The following is an 18,337-nucleotide window of genomic DNA, read 5'->3' on the forward strand; positions in this document are numbered from 1 at the left end:
CGGGGTAGCACGCTCTTTCTCCGCGGGGCCGCTCCCGGTTGGTTGCTCCGTCCTGCTTGTTCAAGCGGAGCCATATGCGATGCGTCGGACTCTACGGTGTCTCCTCGTGCTGTCGGATGTCTCCATCAGTTTAATGCGCCACTGTTTTGTCCACACTGTTGTCGCTGCTGCTGATGCCTGTCGATCGAGATCCAGTTTGTTGTTGTCTGAAAGTTGAACGGGTTATTTATTTTATCGGCGGTGCTGACTGTGTTCACCGTCGGAAAGTTGCATGGAAGATATACGGTAGTAGTGAAACTCGTGAGGACGAAGTGCTGCTCCGGGTCCGGCGGACGCGAGATCAGGCGAATCGGATTAATCAGTGTTAAGTCCCGTCATCCCGAGTGTTGTTCCGGGAAATGTTACCTTTGTGCATCAAGACGTCCACGAGCCCGAATGCAAGCTAATGAGCGTAAGTTTCAACGCCCTCGCAAAATGCGACAGACAATAGTTGTGTGTTAGAACCACCGATCGACGGCAAGAGATGCCCAGTGTTCGCTCGTTTGCCGCGGATGGCCTCAAAGTGCAGCAATCAATTTACATACCCACACCGCGCTCAAGTATTCACGTGAAGCGTACCACACTAATCCGGATGGATTCGTGCAAATGTAGCAATCAATCCGGCGAGTTATTAGGTAATGGTAAGGTTTGCGAACACGGTCGACCTGATAGCAGCGCGCTGGATACACAAAGAGTGCTGAAAAACGACAATACAGGCAGAGACACAATAACAGTTCACAAACGCGTAGCGGCTACGGGAAACGTGGTTTTGCTCTCGGATAGCGCGCATCCCGATGGCATTTTTTTTTACTTCATCTTGTTCTCCCTCTTTCTCTCTATCTATCTATCGCGCATACCTTACCCAATGTTGGCCGACACCATTACACCCGAACGGTGACCCACCGGGAGAAATGTCCTCGATCAACAGCCGCCTCGATTGGGTTGCTTCGAACTGTGGAAACTGTTCTGTATGAAGATGATTGTGGAGTCAACCGCACGAAACGTCCAGTCTCCCCACAAGCTACCTTCCGTTCGCACCCAGTAGCGCGATGCATCCGACTGCATTCTCCTGCGCTAGCGTCCTTCCCTTATGGGCCAGTGAACAGTGTGGGATTCACACCCTTCAGACTGCTTTCGCGATACTGTAAGATCATCATCATAAGATGAATGCACTATGACCATGCGCACGATAGCGCAAAGTAGACCCTTATCGGGAGACGCCCCTAGCATTGTTCTTGCGACAGACCAGGTACAAGGTTCATATGGTAGACTATCGTCTATCTTCCAGCCAACAGATTAACCGCGATCAATCACCTGCATTTGTACTGGTCGAGTGGTATCCCGGGTACAGGGCATCATAAACATTATGTAAAAAAGCAAAAAATATGATTAAATTCCGACAACATTTATGAACAGGACAGAGAGTAAATACGCCCTATTCGGTATGGTCAATTACCCTAAATGGCATACTTGTATATTCAACGAGTACAAACTCGGGCTCTCAAAACCAAAACTCTTTTTCCTCAATTTGCATTTTTGCCAGAAATTATGACGATATTGTTTACGGATAGTTTTGCTTTTTAAATCATATGCTTTGTAAATGCCGTATTTGCACCATCTTTGGCGTCAGGTGGTGCATCCGGTAAATCCAGCCTTGATGATAGGCAATCCACTAGAGGGAACAGTTCTGCCCTCTTCAGAGGCACTTGTCCAATAAAATCCTGTATATAACTGAACTGTTTGCCGTTTACTTCCCAGTTGCCGTTTGATTGAGGTGAGCAGTGAATTTTAGTTTGCGACTTTTAGTGGTGCGAAAATAAGTAGGTGTGCTAGGTGTTTTAGCACGTTAGGGTTCGGGTTAGCAGTAAAAAACGATACGCTATATTCACTTCAACCCGGGTGCCATTCCTTTACAATCCGATACAGCATCCAGATACTGGTGGTTTGTGTAACGTACGTATGTTCGAAACAAGATATGTAATCTTGACAAGCAACCAGTGGTGATAGGGGAAACGAGGAATCCAATTATCTGTACAACAATTCAATACCTTCCTCCAACGCCACTGGCTTGTTAATTGTTTTCGGTAAAATCATTATCAAGAATGTCCAAATATTTGTTAAGCTGTGTAGTTCGTATGTTTGTTCTCGTCTGTTCTTTTTTTGTTTCGCACAATCCGAACGGACTCTTGCTCGTAGCCTTTCCTGTGACTTATCAGCCTCTAAATTGTGCATACCACCTGGGGAGCAAGCGATTTTGATAGGGGAACGAAGACGGAGCTGATCCCGTCTCAAGCAAATCGAAACAATCTAGGGGAAGAAGAAAAAAATAAAATCGAAATCCATATAAACATACAAACATGCTGTAACCGTTAACAATGGTGGCCGTTCCGTTACATAATCGGTCCCGATCAGCGGCTTCAGTCTGGTTTTCGGACCGGGTCCGATGCGAGCGAACGGCACGCAGAAATGCGTCGCACACATAGCCTTTGGGGGTCGTGGTGGCACACCTTGGCTGGCCGACACGACGACGAGCACATCCAAATGAACATCAGGTGCCGAGAATGAGCTTTTAATAGTGCATTGACGAATAGATGTTCGAATATGGTTGTTGGCCTGCTTCTCGAACGACGATCTCTTATGCGTTATCGGCAGCAGTCTTCTGGACTAAGACATTTGCAGCCCAAAAAATGACAGTATTTTTTTTTTTTTTTGAGAAGATTAGAAAAGTCTTCCCTTATCCTATTTGTGTGCACATGCTGCATGGGAAGCCATTTTAAACATGCAGAGAGATATCATCAACAGGCAACGTAAGACTGGAAGGAAATCTCCGAACCAAGTATGAATTTTGAAGATCAAATCTGAAAGATAAACGTTCGAACGTGCAGAGATTCTTCATGGAAGGGCTTGCGTGGCGGCGTTTTTATGCAACTCAGCGAGATGTAGTCCGGGATCGGGAAGGAAGTGAGATAGCGTTGATTACGTGCACCATGGGTCGTGATCAACACGCAAAACAAAACACAAAAAACGTTGTAGATAAGGGTAACAATAATAAGAACTATTGCTGCACTCTGCCTATAGACACTTATCGTCACCGATCAGTGACCGTCATTTCCTGCTCCATTCGGTTCTTTTTACAGTCTCCAGCGAGGCTGCAGCATTCAAACGTTCGCAGTATGTCGGCCGTCGACGTCGCCGCCGTCGTGTGTTTCTAGTCTCCAGGACCGTGCCATATCTTCCGGCCTTGTTGCTGACCCTCCTCGGATTAAGGCATCCCCTAGTGTTCAAGATTCATATCCCAGCAGCAGCCACAAGTCAACGGCGGCCAACAAATAAGAGCCAGAAGGCAACGAACGATAGGAAATCACGTCAGCATTGTCACTCGTTTTTCCTCAATCAAATAAACGATCGGTGTGCCAACCAACCGTGCAAAACCGATCAGCCATCAAACCGGCCGGGTGACCGGAGGACTAGAAATGTTCCAGCACCGGGCGCGATCTAGGTATGTGATGGCATTTTTGATGTTTGGCCTGCTTGCGTTGGCAGTTCAAGTTGCCTGCGGCTACAGGGTCGGTGTAGGACGCGCCGACTGTACCGGTCCCTCGGTGGAAATCACGTTCGTAAGTACATATACATTATGCAAAAAGTTTATGATTTAAACGAATTTCAACGAACTAAATCGTGCAAAGGTCACTGAAAATAATTTAAATGATACCTTTGTTATGGTTTGGAAAATACATTTTCTCAGTTTTCCATCCTCTCCCTTCCAGATGGGATACGCACAGATCGCGCAGCGTGGAGCTGGTATTCACCTGCGCCAGTACGCGCGCTCGTTCATTATCGACGATAGCAGCGGTGACCAGAACAACCGGGTCGTGTTCGTAAGCGTCGATGCCGGGATGATGGGCCACGCTGTGAAGCGAGATGTGCTGGCGGTACTGCAGCAAAAGTATGGCGCGCTGTACACGGACGCGAACGTCGTTATCAGCGGCACCCACACACACTCGACGCCGGGTGGCTTCCTAATGTACCTGCTGTACGATCTAACCTCCCTCGGTTTCGTCTCGGAGACGTTCGGGGCGCTGGTGCACGGCATCGCGCAAAGCATCATCCGGGCGCACAACAACATGGCCGATGCGCGCCTGTACGTGGCGGAGACGGAGGTAGTGGACGCCAGCATCAACCGGAGCCCTAGTGCGTACGAGAACAACCCGGCGGAGGAGCGCGCCCAGTACCGGCACAATGTCGACCGAACGCTGGTACAGCTACAGATAGTGGGGGCACGCGACGGGCGCCCGCTCGGTGCGATCAACTGGTTTGCCGTGCACCCAACGTCGATGAACAACACGAACCGGCTGGTTTCGAGCGACAACGTGGGCCTGGCGTCAGTGCTGCTCGAACAGGAGCGCAATCCAGGCGTACTAGTCGGCAAGGGCGAGTTTGTGGGAGCGTTCGCTTCCTCCAACCTGGGTGACGTATCGCCGAACATCAAGGGACCACGTTGCGAAAAGACGGGCCTACCATGCGATGTGCTAACGTCCTCGTGCCCGTCCGGTGCTGGCGCTTGCTTTGCGTCCGGCCCTGGTGGCGATATGTTCGAGAGCACGGAAATCATTGCGGGTCGTTTGTATCGGGCCGCGTCGGAACTGCTACAGGAAGCCGGCAGTGGCGTTGCGCGTGAGCTACGGGGCCCGGTCCGTTTCGTGCACCAATATGTGGATATGACGGTGGCCGAAGTAATGCACCTAGAGAGGCACTCGGGTCGGCTCGAACAGGTTCGCGGGTGTTTGCCCGCGATGGGCTACAGCTTCGCGGCCGGAACAACTGATGGACCCGGTGCGTTTGACTTTCAGCAGGGCACTATCACTGATAATGTGTTGTGGAACGCAGTGCGCGATTTCATCGCTGAGCCAACGCCTGACGACAAGGAGTGCCAAGCGCCGAAGCCAATCCTGCTAGCAACAGGACGGGCTCGGTTCCCCTACGACTGGCAACCCAAAATTGTCCCCACGCAATTGCTAATGGTGGGCGATTTAGCTATCGCGGCCGTGCCCGGTGAGTTTACCACGATGGCCGGTCGGCGACTACGTACTGCAGTAGCGCGGGCTTCGGTGGCGGCCGGCGGCCCTGAGCTGCAAGTTGTCGTTGCCGGATTGTCTAATATGTACTCAAGCTACATCACCACGCCTGAGGAGTACGAGGTGCAGCGGTACGAGGGAGCCTCAACACTGTACGGTCCGCACACGCTCACGATTTACCTCGAGCAGTATCGGAAACTGGTGCAGGCTCTCACAACTGGCGGAAATGAGACACTACCACCTGGTCCTACGCCCCCGTACGAAGATGACAAGCAAATCTCACTCACCACCGGCGTAATTTTTGACTCGCACCCGCTCGGCAAAGATTTTGGCGATGTGAAGGTACACCCCGCGGGCGAGTACGGCCGGGGTGACACGGTTACTGCCGTATTTATTGCCGGCAATCCGCGCAACAACTTGATGCACGACAAAACCTTCTTTACGGTCGAGCACCAGCAGACGGAGGGTCAGGATGAGGCATGGACGGTGGTTGCAACAGACGCCAATTGGGAAACCAGGTAAAAGGTTGCGAAACGCCGTCTGCCATACCGTACTCACTGGACAATCTTTTTCCACTCCCCGCTTTCATTATCTAGATTCCGTTGGGAGCGCACCTCCACCATTTTGGGCTTTAGCGATATTGAGTTTAGCTGGACGATCGGCCCGGCGACACCACCCGGCAAGTACCGCATCCGACACTTTGGCAACTATCGCTACATCCTCGGTGGCATCTACCCGTACGTTGGCACCACGAATACGTTCAATGTTAAGTGAGGAGCTCCAATTGGTCTTTCAACCCTCCGGAGCAACGTTGGCGCATAGTGCCGGTCAGGCCTGCTGGATTCACTCTACGTACGTGGCGTAGCACCAATCCACTGTTTTGCTACCAAACTAGACTAGTCACTCGATGTTTGTGTATAAATAGGTAATAAAACGATCAATAATGCACTTGCAAACCAATTCACTACTAACCATGCACATAATTTTCTGTTTTGTATTATTTTCATTTATTTCAAAACACTTGACAGAGGAAAGAACACTTATCGGAATATGTCGTGATGCATTGCGAAATGTTTTGTCCCATTGCAGCAACGTCATCCGAACCGTAAATCAGCTTTGCTAAACGAAATGGCCTGCCTAGTATACACCACTAGTAACCATACTTACGCTAGTCTCCTTTCACCAACACTATCACTCCAGAACTTACTTCTCTAAGTACAATGGCATCACGGAAACCTACATACCGCGCAGGATGCTGCGCTTTGATTCTTTGGTCTGAGTAGCAGTGCAACAGGATCATGAACATACGAAAAGAATACAACGAAGGAGAGATATATTGGGGAACCCAAGACCGAAAATCTATTCATTGGCAGTGCATCGTTCGAGTTTAGCCAACAACGGATTGTCGTACTCGCAAGCGATCAAACCACAAAGTGATACATAAAAAAATCTTCGATGATTGAGAGCGCCACGGCTGGGTCAGAGGAGGAAATATCTTACCATTTCGAGGCCTTGCTGATAATTGTTCCCAGGTGGACATTCTCAAATACGGGAGAATTGTTCAGCAGGTGTTGAATGTACCTTCGCGTCAAAACTGCAGTTTCCATGAAAACTAGCATTCGAGCAAACTGTGGAGTTGCATGCCATTGAACTTGCAAATCGACTGCAACAGTTCGTTCGTTCGATCACTTGGGCTGGAAGGAGTTCTTTTGGCTGAATAGATGCCGGCTTAAAAAAGACGAAGAGACAACGAAACATAAATTAGCTGTTCCTCCTCCGAGACTGCATCTTACGAAACTATCCCCATTGTGTTCGAACATACAACAACAAAAACTAGAATACATCCTAGCAAGAGGTGGAAACTGAGGTCCTTGAAGAATTAATCGGTGAAGAAATGGTCCATAACGTTGCTTCTGTGGCCCAGCAGGCAAAGGCAGAATCTCCTACACTGGATGAAACGTTTATTTTCTCGATCGACCCGAAATCAATTATAAAGGGTCTACCGACAGGCAATGTGTGCTGCGTTTGTGAACGACCAGAAAACCTAATATGATGTGGTAAGTGCCACCGCGACATGCATTTGGATTGTACGACGGCTCAAGGACCGACAGTCCACGAGCGTGGTTTCAAATGCAGCGAATGTAAAGCTATGAAGGATAGTTTTGAGAAACAATCTTGTTTTGTGTGCAATGATGAGCGAGAGGAAACTAAAACCGAATCGAAAAATCGCTGCATATATAATTTATGCGCTCGTCAGTATCATATCACCTGTTTGTGCATGTTTCCTCAGTATAAAGCGGTAATTCCTAAGATCATCATTTGTCCGCTTCACGTGTGCCACACCTGCGCACACTATTCAATGGCAAAAGCGTCTCATGCTAGAGCAAAACTTGTACGATGCATTAAGTGTCCGTCTGCCTACCATCCAGACTTGCGATGTATTCCGGCTGGGTCGGAAATGGTTACCACGAAACAGCTCATCTGTCCGAAGCACAGCCTCGATCAGATAGCTCCACATGTTAATTGGTGTTACTTATGCTCCAAAGGAGGAGATTTAGTTTGTTGTGAAACCTGCCCCAACACCGTCCACCAGGGCTGTCTGCCACACAAAATACACGGTGGAAGATACTTCTGTAAAGAATGTGTATCCGGTAGATTTCCTTTGCATAATGAGATTGTGATGGCAAAGCTCGGTAACTATCGTTGGTGGCCAGCTTTAATTCTACCGCCATCCAAGGTATCAGAATATCTATTTCAACGGCGACCGAGAGCATCATCTATTTGCGTTAAATTCTTCCAATCCCACAATGTAGCTTGGTTAAATAGAAGAAGGATGTATCTATACCATAATTCGGAAAATCTTGGCACGAAAAAAACTAGAACCTTGGACAAAAAGTATAACATTGCCATAGACGAAGCGAGATCAGTTTATAAATCATTGCAGACGCAGAAAATGCTAAATGTTCCGATCAGCTCTAAAACTAAAAAACTCGCTCCAATGTTTACGATACTTAAAACAAACCGTTACGTTCTTCCCCTTAAGCGACGACCAATTTGCATCGATTCGTATTGCGACTGCCGTCCAGATGATGCAGATCCATGTGGCCCGACGTCTTTGTGCATCAACCGAATAACAATGATCGAATGTATTCCTAGCACCTGCCCAGCGAAAGATCGGTGTTTAAATCAACGCTTTGCCAAACGGCATTACCAGTCTTTGGAGGTCCGTGACTTTGAAGAGAAAGGTCATGGACTAGTGGCAAGCGAATCGATCACATATGGAAAGTTCATCATTGAATATGTCGGCGAGGTGATCGATAGGAACGAGCTAAACCGCCGAGTCAAGGAAAATCGTCAGAACACGAATTATTTTTTGAGAATAGACCATCTAATGACCATTGACGCTGGTCAGAAAGGTAATGTTTCGCGGTTCATTAACCATTCTTGCAATCCGAATTGTAAAATGCAAAAGTGGAACGTCGGATATGCACCTGCCATTGGATTATTTGCCACCAAAGACATTAAAGCGGTAAGCGATATAATTCAAATTAATTCCAATCGTTATCCAAGTTTAAAAAACACATTTCTTTCAACATTTACAGGGAGAAGAGCTAACCGTCAATTATAACTCGAAATACTTTGCCAGCATGAAACAGGAGTGTCGCTGCGGATCGTCCAAATGCTCGGGATACATAAAGTAGATGTATTCGTCCCCAATAATAAAAAAATCGCTTCCGTTTAAACATGAATGGTAAAAGGTTTTCCTTTACACGATTCTTTTAATAAACCCGTTAGCGTTCAAATATTCGAAAGGAATCCATGAGCCACGCATTGCATACCTTCAGGCTCAAACGTGAAACATGTTAACTCCTTCATGGTTTTGACCGAGCCTGACTCGATAATTGCGACAGCAGCCTCATCTACCCATTTAGTTTCACGGAGAGCACAAGGAGCTTATGTTGCTACGGTAATTCGTGATAAAAAACTAACTTCTAGTTACCTAACGTCAAACTCAATATGGCTCTAATAGCTATCAAAGAAAAGTCGTGTATGATCCTACCTACTCTATACCTACTCCGCGTCTTCTTTGCTGACATTAGGAAATGTCACTGCAGTGATATGCAGACAGTCTTTGTTTGGCAAACAGTATCCGGTCTTCCGCGTTGAGTGTAGTAAGCGTAAATTCGTTCTTAGAAAAGCAATTGTGCATTGAAAGGTAGCAAGATGGATAATTTACATCGACAAAGAATCTTTGATTCCATGGGCAAACTTATCCATTACACCAACTATACGACTTTGCGTAATGAGTGTATCCAACGGGATATGCTTTCGCTGGACATGGTTCTCCGGATTGAGGTGAGTCATACCGATGCTTCATGGTTGCTGTGTGAAACTAACTACATGATGTCTTTATTAGAGCTTAGCGGCGGACGAGACGACCAGGCATAAACTAATGTTTGAGAAGATCACTAGACGTGGTCCCAAGGCTTTCAATACACTACTCGATATTTGCCAACGCAACTTTCCCAAAGCATACGCCGAATTGAACCCCTCTTCAAACGATCAACAAATGCATTCTACGTTAAACACACAACGTTTCCGGTCAGTAAGTTGTAATGTTGATTCGCTTTCTTGATTCGCGGTGCACTCGAAATAGTGGACGGAAAAAATTATAACTTCGCAGCTGAATCAGTCCCCGAAGAGAGTAAATGTACGCTTCAAGTCCATGAAGATATTCGCCTTCATTTTCAGTAACGCTGTCAAGTGGCCCGACGACGACACACCCGAAAGTTCCAGCATACCCGATGAAAAGCCCTAATAGAGGCGTTGCATCTATTGTAAATGTAATAACCTTCGTACAAGATGTCCATGGAAAAAGAAATGGAGCTGATATCAATGGACAAACCCTAATTTCGCTGTTCCAGCAACTAGGATAGTATTTTACTATGAACACATTACCATGGGGGTAAACAACAATGGCTTGAGAGAATGGTGCACCACGGTACTCACTCATTATCATCTTATTTTACAGGACTTGAAAGAATTATTTGCAAAACTGGAAGAGTCGGATTATTTATCATGCGACTGTTTTGCATTCTACATTCTTTCCCATGGCGACCATAAGAAAGGCAGCGATTTTATTTATTTACATGATAATTCAAACCTCCGGGTTGAGGACATATTGACTGAATTTAACACAGTGAATTGCTCTAAACCAAAATTCTTCTTCATATGCATTTGTCGGTAAGTAACAGTGCTGAAACTTATGAAACACATACAAAGATTGCTTGAAATATTCTGGTGAATATTTGCTTAATGTACTTACTTGTTTTTCTACAGTGGAGAGCAGTCGGGCCTTGGTTTTTACTATCCACCGATCAATACTGAGCCAGATGGCATGATAGATCCACGAAAACAATTGTCATCGAATATGCTATGCTACGGTACCAGGTTTTGCTGCTCACCGTGACCCGAGCGCTGGATCGTTGAAAGCATGTGCCGAGTATGGGTAGAATATGCACATGACATATGAAATATGAAGTTGAAGTTGGTGGGAGAAAATGCCACCACATATCGAACTGAAACGGCGGCACTACAAACTATATGTTCGATGATGTTAAAATGGTTTACACGGTATGCTCTCTAGTTTTCTAAATTTAATGATCTTTTTTTACGCTATTGCTATCGTATACGTTTAATAATGTTATTATGGTTGAAGAAAAAACTGCAGCCTTTATTGCAAGACATTCTCGACGCCTAGTTGCATTTCACCATTGTGTACAATTGATCGGCAATCCATAATATTATATATTATAGTTTCTAAATATTCCTATACGTTCAATAATATTTACTGAGGACGTACAAAAATAGCTATATAATATTATAATGACATTTAAGAGCAGTATTATTTAAAAGGTTTTCAACAAAAATGGATTCTAAAGTTTTTATTTCGTATTAATACGATCTTATGTAGAAAATCATTTTTCAGCAAGGACGAAGAGAAACGCGATCATTAAACATATGTTTTTGGCATATTATATTTTCCAAAACATAACTCAAAGGATTCTCTAACACCGAAACCAAAACCAAGACAAAAACCCTCTCAAAATTTCAAGATTTCTTCCAACAAAGTGCAACTTACAGTTTTTCATCCGTATTAAAGCTATCTTGTACGTTAAATTATAAATATCAATCAAGAAAAATGTGTAGGAATCTTGCCATCCAATCTATTTCTTTGGCAGATTATCATTTTGTTCTTGATCCTTTATGTGAATATATTTAAAAACAGTATAATTTCGTCGATCGAATGAGTGTTGAGGCTGATTATTAATTTTGAGGTATAAAATATCAAAGTCAAATCAAAATCCGGTCAAATTCAAAGCAATCTTCAAGTAAAATGGATCTTAAAGTATTTCTTTCATATTATTGTTCTCTTATACTTTTCATAATTCACATAAAGGATCAAGAACAAAATGCAGCCATAGTTGCAGCAAAATCTCGACTCGAGATGGATTCACAAATTGAACATTTAATATTTTAATATACACAAAATCAGTATTATTGCCAAACCAGTATTATTAAAACTTATTAACTAAATGGGTCTTAATTTTGTTTATAAAATCATACAGATTTCTAGAATATGTTTGAGCAAATGAACGATAGTTAAGATACGGAACCGGATAAAGAATAGTATCAATAAAGAATTTGTATATTTTACATTCGTTTGTGGAATTCTCATTATCTGGAAAAATAAATCTTAATTTAGCCATGATTGGCAAAGACTTGCGACGCTAAGGTAAACCGGGATACTTTGGCCAGCAAGTAGGGTTTATTCCTTGCAAAAAACCGATGCACGAAAAGATCTGCTCTACGCTCGAGAACCAGCAGGAGGGTCAGGATGAAAGCAGGTCAAAGTTTACTTTACTGAAACGTTTCATGTAGCTTACTGTGTCAGTGGTTTGGAAGAGGGGTTTCTTTAACCGTGTAGAATAAAAAATAAAAAATTAAGTATCTGAACAAGTTTATACCGGTTTGCATGAAGTAAACATTATTTCCTTAGCTATAGCATATATGCTTACACCATTGTGATCTGTCAGCTCTAATGTAGCTCAAAATAGATGTAGAAGGAAGGTAAAGGCATCCTCTACAAATTATACAAAAATCATCGTCATTGGTTGCGGCGTGATTGTTTCTGATGTGCTCAAGTCTAGTCTTCTTTGTTATATGTAAAAAGTATGTAAAAAGTAAGTATGAAACTAAAACTGTTTCCATGTCATTCCATTCTTTGTTCGTAACTATTTTTCGACTCATCGAATATAGCAGACACCGAATACTTTGAGGTACACATTTTGTTAAAAATACCTAATGATAGCAATTTTGTAGCTATAATTTGAAATTGGTAGAACCATTGGTCAGAATTGACTTCCTGGTAGCAACATACTTTACTACTTTATACAATATATTCACTTTGTGCAATCAAATTAACGTCAAATTCAAAATGGCTATCATAGATCTTTCTGTACACACCTGTTTTTCATCTACTTTGGTGACGCTTCTACCATGTAGCAGAATGTCTTTGTTTGGCAAACAATATACATTTCCTGCGTTGTATGCAGCGAGAGCTTACACAGCGTACCGAGTGTAGCAATTGTGCATTGAAGGGTCCTAAAGGTTGCAAGATGAATAATTTACATCGACAAAGAATTTTCAATTCCATGGACAAACTTATCCATTACACCAACTATACGACTTTGCGTAATGAGTGCATCCAACGGGATATGCTTTCGCTGGACATGGTTCTCCGGATTGAGGTGAGTCATACCGATGCTTCATGGTTGCTGTGTGAAACTAACTACATGATGTCTTTATTAGAGCTTAGCGGCGGACGAGACGACCAGGCATAAACTAATGTTTGAGAAGATCACTAGACGTGGTCCCAAGGCTTTCAATACACTACTCGATATTTGCCAACGCAATTTTCCCAAAGCATACGCCGAATTGAACCCCTCTTCAAACGATCAACAAATGCATTCTACGTTAAACCCACAACGTATCCGGTCAGTCAGTTGCAATGTTGCCCCTAAACCTTTCTTGATTCGCGGTGCACTCGAAATAGTGGACGGAAAAAATTATAACTTCGCAGCTGAATCAGTCCCCGAAGAGAGTAAATGTACGCTTCAAGTCCATGAAGATATTCTGCCTTCATTTTCAGTAACGCTGTCAAGTGGTCCGACGACGACACACCCGAAAGTTCCAGCATACCCGATGAAAAGCCGTAATAGAGGCGTTGCATTTATTGTAAATGTAATAACCTTCGTAAAGGACGTCCATGGAAAAAGAAATGGAGCTGATATCGATGGACAAAACTTAATTTCGCTGTTCCAGCAACTAGGATTTGTAGTATTTTACTATGAAAACATTACCATGGGGGTAAACAACAATGGCTTGAGAGAATGGTGCACCACGGTACTCACTCATTATCATCTTATTTTACAGGACTTGAAAGAATTATTTGCAAAACTGAAAGAGTCGGATTATTTATCATGCGACTGTTTTGCATTCTACATTCTTTCCCATGGCGACCATAAGAAAGGCAGCGATTTTATTTATTTACATGATAATTCAATCCTCCGGGTTGAGGACATATTGACTGAATTTAACACAGTGAATTGTACTAAACTGATTCGTAAGCCAAAACTCTTCTTCATATCCATATGTCGGTAAGTTACGACTCTTAACCGTATACAAAGATTGCTTGAAATGTTCTAAATATTTATATATTTATTCATTTTCCTACAGTGGAGAGCAGTCGGACCTTGGTTCGTTCCGCCTGTCAACCAATACTGAACGCGATGGCATGATAGATCCACGAAAACAATTGCCATCGAATATCGCTACGTTCTGCGATATGCTGGTATGCTATGCTACGGTACCAGGTTTTGCTGCTCACCGTGACCCGAGCACTGGATCATGGTTCGTTGAAAGCATGTGCCGAGTATGGGCAGAACATGCGCACGATACGGATGTAGAGATTTTGATGAAGTTGGTGGGAGAAAATGCCGCCACATATCGAACTGAAACGGCGGCACTACAAACTATATGCACTGAGCAAAGAGGATTTTTTAAACAACTTTTTTTAAACCCGGGCTACTATGAACGACCCGAAGATACAACGGCCTGATGCAGATAGAGGACAACGGCCTTTTAAAATTGCTTTTCACACCATGATTTTTATATTTTAAGTTTAATGAGAGCATTTTTTATGTTATTGCTATCCGTTCAATAGCTTATATTAACAAAGGATAAATGTAGTCTTTTTCGCAAGGGAATCTGGCTATGTTATATTATCCAAAATTTAAGCATTAAATTTATTTCTTCGGGCTGAATAAAACTCCTCATCGAATTTGATTAACAATTTGAACAATGTATTTATTTCTTCGGGCGATTTATAAAAGTATTCTAAAGGATGTTAAACTTTAACTGAATAAATTACATTAAGATTTCTATGTGAAATGACTTTTAATATTTTAACAAATCATACAGATTTCCTGAAACTGTTTACATGAACCAATTCACATTGTACTTGTTCATGTGCATTCGTACAAGGCATTTTAATTGACTGGAACCGTTTATGGCTAAAACTCCAAATAAAGATTTACACTGCCACTGCCACTGACGAGAGCCCAAAGTCGACAACGAGATCGATGAAAGAGAGGTTGGATACCGTATAACGATTTTGTTCATAAAATAAAACAATTATATTGATATTTGTAATTTCAGTTATCATCATGATATCAATCTGTTGTATCGTTTTGCGGAAACAATAGAGCATATCTAGATAAATTATAAAAAGAACCAAGGTAAATGCAATACTACAAATTGTAGTATTCCTTAAGAGGAACCTTGGCAAATGTCAAATGCACGGTCTGCCATCGATGGAATATTTACAATGGATTATTTCTGCGAAAAGTCAAAACGGCACTTCTGCATTGAATGGTATGAGTAATTTTCGTTTGGCTGTTATTATTGCCAGCATAAAATGTGAGTGAACAAAAGTCTTACATTTCGTTTTAGCTGATCGTCTAGTCGTGAATAAAGTTGGCAAATGGCAGAAAAGCAGTGGAATACCGTGCAAATGGGAGCTATTGAGCCGCATCAACGCCTGCAGAAGCTGATTGCGGACAGTCAGCGCGTCTCAATTGATCCGACGATGCCTATAAATCGCTACTATCGCTCGGGGAATCAAATAGTGGAAACGGCCGATAGATCTCTGAGAGAGGGAAACTTTGAAAAGGCTTTCACCTTCTATTTGCGCTTTGTAACGATCTTCGTGGAACTTATTCTGGACCATCCCGGTTACAAATCTGTGCTGCCGGGCGATAAACAGCAAACAAAGGACAAAATCAAGAAAATTCTTCCGCGGGCTGAAGAAATCAGAAAAAAACTGTTGGCAAAATACACGACCGAGTACGAGATTTACTTGAAACAGATCAAGCTGCAAGCAGAGCGCGATGAGCAGGATCGCAAACAAGCGTCGACCTCGAACCCGGTGGAGCCAGCCACTGTATCACCCGCTGCCCCAGCAGCCCCGACACCTAGCGCACCAAGCCAAGTGTCATTGATAAGCGACGAGGATGCAAAACTCATGGATAAAGTTATGTACCCGAGCGATTTCCTGTCGGATAGAAATCATGCGAGTGGACTGCCCGGCACCGGACTGTTGCTACCTGGTGCGGACAAACGGTTCGATCGCTCGCTGAAACCGCAACCGGTGCCACCGATGGTCCCTGCCATGACCGGGTTTCGTTCGATTGTCGTGCCTACTAACACGATGATGAAATTTCTGGAGCAAGCTGCACAAAACACCACAGCAAATTTGGAAACGTGTGCAATTTTGGCCGGAAGCTTAGCGCAGGCCAAGTTCACTATCACGCATGTGATATTTCCGAAACAGTGTGGCACGGCGGACAGCTGTAATACGATGAATGAGGAGGAAATTGCCGTTGTACAAGATCGACACAACCTTATTACGCTAGGGTGGATTCATGTACGTGCATTCATTATTGTGTTGGGTTGAAATCTTCTATTCTTATAAAACAAAACTTCATTTTTTAATAGACGCACCCATCGCAGACGGCATTTCTTTCGTCGGTAGACCTACATACTCACTGTTCTTACCAGCTTATGCTGGAAGAGGCCATTGCGATTGTCTGCTCGCCAAAGTATCAAGAGTAAGTTACATTACTTTGATCTTGTTTTTCATGAAACTTATTGCTAAGTTTGTAATCTACGTTAGAACTGGATTTTTTAATCTCACCCCGTTCGGAATGGACTCAATCTCTCAGTGCCGTCAGACCGGCTTTCATCCGCATTCTTCAGGTCAACCATTATTTTCGGTAAGCTTTGTAGCCTTGACGCATTATTTTCAAAGTATAATTGACCCTTTTTTGCAGGAAGCCCAGCACATCGTACTGAGCGATGCGGTGGCCGTTAAAGTGATTGATCTGCGATAATTAAACGGATACGTCTGTATCTTGTACATAGTCACAATGAATGTGATGTATAACGATAAACCATTGTGAACTTTGGTGTCTAACCAGTGTGAAGTGGTACCGGGATATGCAATCGATTGTCTTCAACTCCCGGTCAGATTGTATATATACGTATATTATATTTACGCACGCACATTGTCTGAAGCAACAACACTTTAAATTAACCGATTTCCAATCAACGCCTACAGCCGGATTGTTGCTGTACTTTTCGTTTGCTTTGCTACCCGTATCGAAACGTAATCGTGGCGTCAAACTTTAACGGCTTGAACTTCGGAAAGACAGACCAACATTGTCATAAGATATTCAGAGTCGAAATGCACTTAGTATGCCGATTATCGAGTGCTCATTCGATAGTGTTTGTTTGCCGGTGGCCGGGCGAATAAGACAGCTGCAAAAAGTTGTTTGTACCCTTCAACGTTTCAATGCATACTGAGCTGTTGTTAGCCCAAAAACAAAAAAAAACAATCAAGCAACACTGTGTGCCTAGTCGTTTTGAGTATCCGTTTACCGAAAAATAATTAGAAACCTTATAGTTAAAGAGTATTTATATGTGTCCAACAGCAGAAGCGCTAGGAAAATCGATATTACGCTATGTCATGAAATAAAGTTTAAAATATTGTCCAACGACAGAAACAATTTTTCACATTGTTACAGAATAGCTCTCATTTGAGAAACATATGTTGCATTCAATGAATCATTACATCTCGTGGCTCGTGACAAAGCGCAAAGAAACGATAAGCCGTTTTGGTATTAAATGGTTTTTCCTTTGTAATGATTGGACGGCACTAAGGTTATTATTACTTTTGTAATCGTTTTACTAATCAATAAAATGTTGTCTAATCCAGATCCTTTCTGCACTCGTGTTTTCGATTCCTCCACTTTTTTAATAAAAATTTTGGTTGAAGTACATTTGCAGATCGATTCGCCAGTTTGTTCTAAACATAACTCAAATGTGTACGCGTGATGAGCAAACAGTATTCGGATAATGGAAGCAATAAACTGCTGTTAACATCACGCTAATTGGAAAGGAGCAAAGACACGTGCTGCGGTGTGTTCAACTTGCAGCGCGGACATGTAGTGTGCCTTAAAAGAGTAGCATAAAAAAAACTGCATCGCGTTCCATTCGCCAATTGGGGGGTCACCGTACACCGTGGCAGAATATTAAATTTTACTATCTGGCCGATGGTACCGTTTTCTACCGTTTTGAACGGGGTTTCGCATTCGCAGGAACCGGTCGCGATTCTGCTCGCTTGACGTAAGCACCGATTTGCTCTCGCGGTTGACAGCTGCTGTTGATGTTAATGCTAGTATGATTCCAGCAGTGAAAACAATGCTCCATTTTTTACTCGTTGCTCGCCCCCATCCCCCCACCCCTTCAGCCCCACCCGCATTATGCTGTGGCACTGCTGACCTTCTCCAGCTGCGCTAGTGTGCATCCGTCGAAACAACATCTCTGCTATCAATGGCACTGCGGGGATAATCGCGGACCGAATTGCGGGACCAACACACCGCTAGCGAGACACCGCCCGCGGAGCTGCCTTACAAACAAGCGCGACGCCGTACGCTGGAAACAATCGATGATTAGTACGTTTCCTTCCATGGGCACAGACGGACGGCATCAGTGAAGGGCGAACAAAGTCTCAAGTGTACACGCCAGAGGTCCGCGGTTGT

General features: G+C 43.7%; 4 protein-coding genes and 1 pseudogene across 7 annotated transcripts; all 5 read left to right on the forward strand.

Moving 5' to 3' along the window:
* The first annotated feature begins 3,520 nt into the window (after positions 1-3,520).
* LOC131290770 (neutral ceramidase) lies at positions 3,521-6,086 on the forward strand. Its single transcript, XM_058319944.1, has 3 exons — positions 3,521-3,656; positions 3,807-5,632; positions 5,711-6,086. The coding sequence occupies exons 1-3, from the start codon at positions 3,546-3,548 to the stop codon at positions 5,886-5,888; spliced, it is 2,115 nt and encodes a 704-aa protein (XP_058175927.1). The 5' UTR covers positions 3,521-3,545; the 3' UTR covers positions 5,889-6,086.
* Positions 6,087-7,007: 921 nt separating this feature from the next.
* Positions 7,008-8,815, forward strand: LOC131290396 (nuclear receptor binding SET domain protein-like). The gene is made up of 2 exons (XM_058319551.1): positions 7,008-8,643; positions 8,717-8,815. Exons 1-2 carry the CDS (start codon positions 7,189-7,191, stop codon positions 8,813-8,815), a joined length of 1,554 nt encoding a protein of 517 aa, XP_058175534.1. The 5' UTR covers positions 7,008-7,188.
* A 443-nt stretch (positions 8,816-9,258) lies between these two features.
* LOC131291237 (caspase Dronc-like) lies at positions 9,259-10,917 on the forward strand (annotated as a pseudogene).
* Positions 10,918-12,705: 1,788 nt separating this feature from the next.
* On the forward strand, positions 12,706-14,347 carry LOC131290535 (caspase Dronc-like). Of its 4 annotated transcripts, none has more exons than XM_058319687.1 (4): positions 12,706-12,925; positions 12,987-13,544; positions 13,611-13,834; positions 13,914-14,347. In XM_058319687.1, exons 1-4 carry the CDS (start codon positions 12,725-12,727, stop codon positions 14,293-14,295), a joined length of 1,365 nt encoding a protein of 454 aa, XP_058175670.1. In that variant the 5' UTR covers positions 12,706-12,724; the 3' UTR covers positions 14,296-14,347. The 4 variants fall into 4 exon arrangements, with proteins under 4 accessions (XP_058175670.1, XP_058175672.1, XP_058175673.1 ...); XM_058319689.1 differs by having other exon boundaries at positions 13,327-13,544; XM_058319688.1 differs by lacking the exon at positions 12,706-12,925 and having other exon boundaries at positions 13,031-13,171; positions 13,327-13,544.
* An 846-nt stretch (positions 14,348-15,193) lies between these two features.
* On the forward strand, positions 15,194-17,440 carry LOC131290744 (STAM-binding protein). The gene is made up of 4 exons (XM_058319914.1): positions 15,194-16,161; positions 16,233-16,345; positions 16,411-16,510; positions 16,568-17,440. The coding sequence occupies exons 1-4, from the start codon at positions 15,220-15,222 to the stop codon at positions 16,625-16,627; spliced, it is 1,215 nt and encodes a 404-aa protein (XP_058175897.1). The 5' UTR covers positions 15,194-15,219; the 3' UTR covers positions 16,628-17,440.
* The last annotated feature ends 897 nt before the right edge of the window (positions 17,441-18,337 follow it).

The sequence above is a fragment of the Anopheles ziemanni genome, chromosome X (genome assembly GCF_943734765.1).
Source record: "Anopheles ziemanni chromosome X, idAnoZiCoDA_A2_x.2, whole genome shotgun sequence".
Lineage (NCBI taxonomy): Eukaryota > Metazoa > Arthropoda > Insecta > Diptera > Culicidae > Anopheles > Anopheles ziemanni.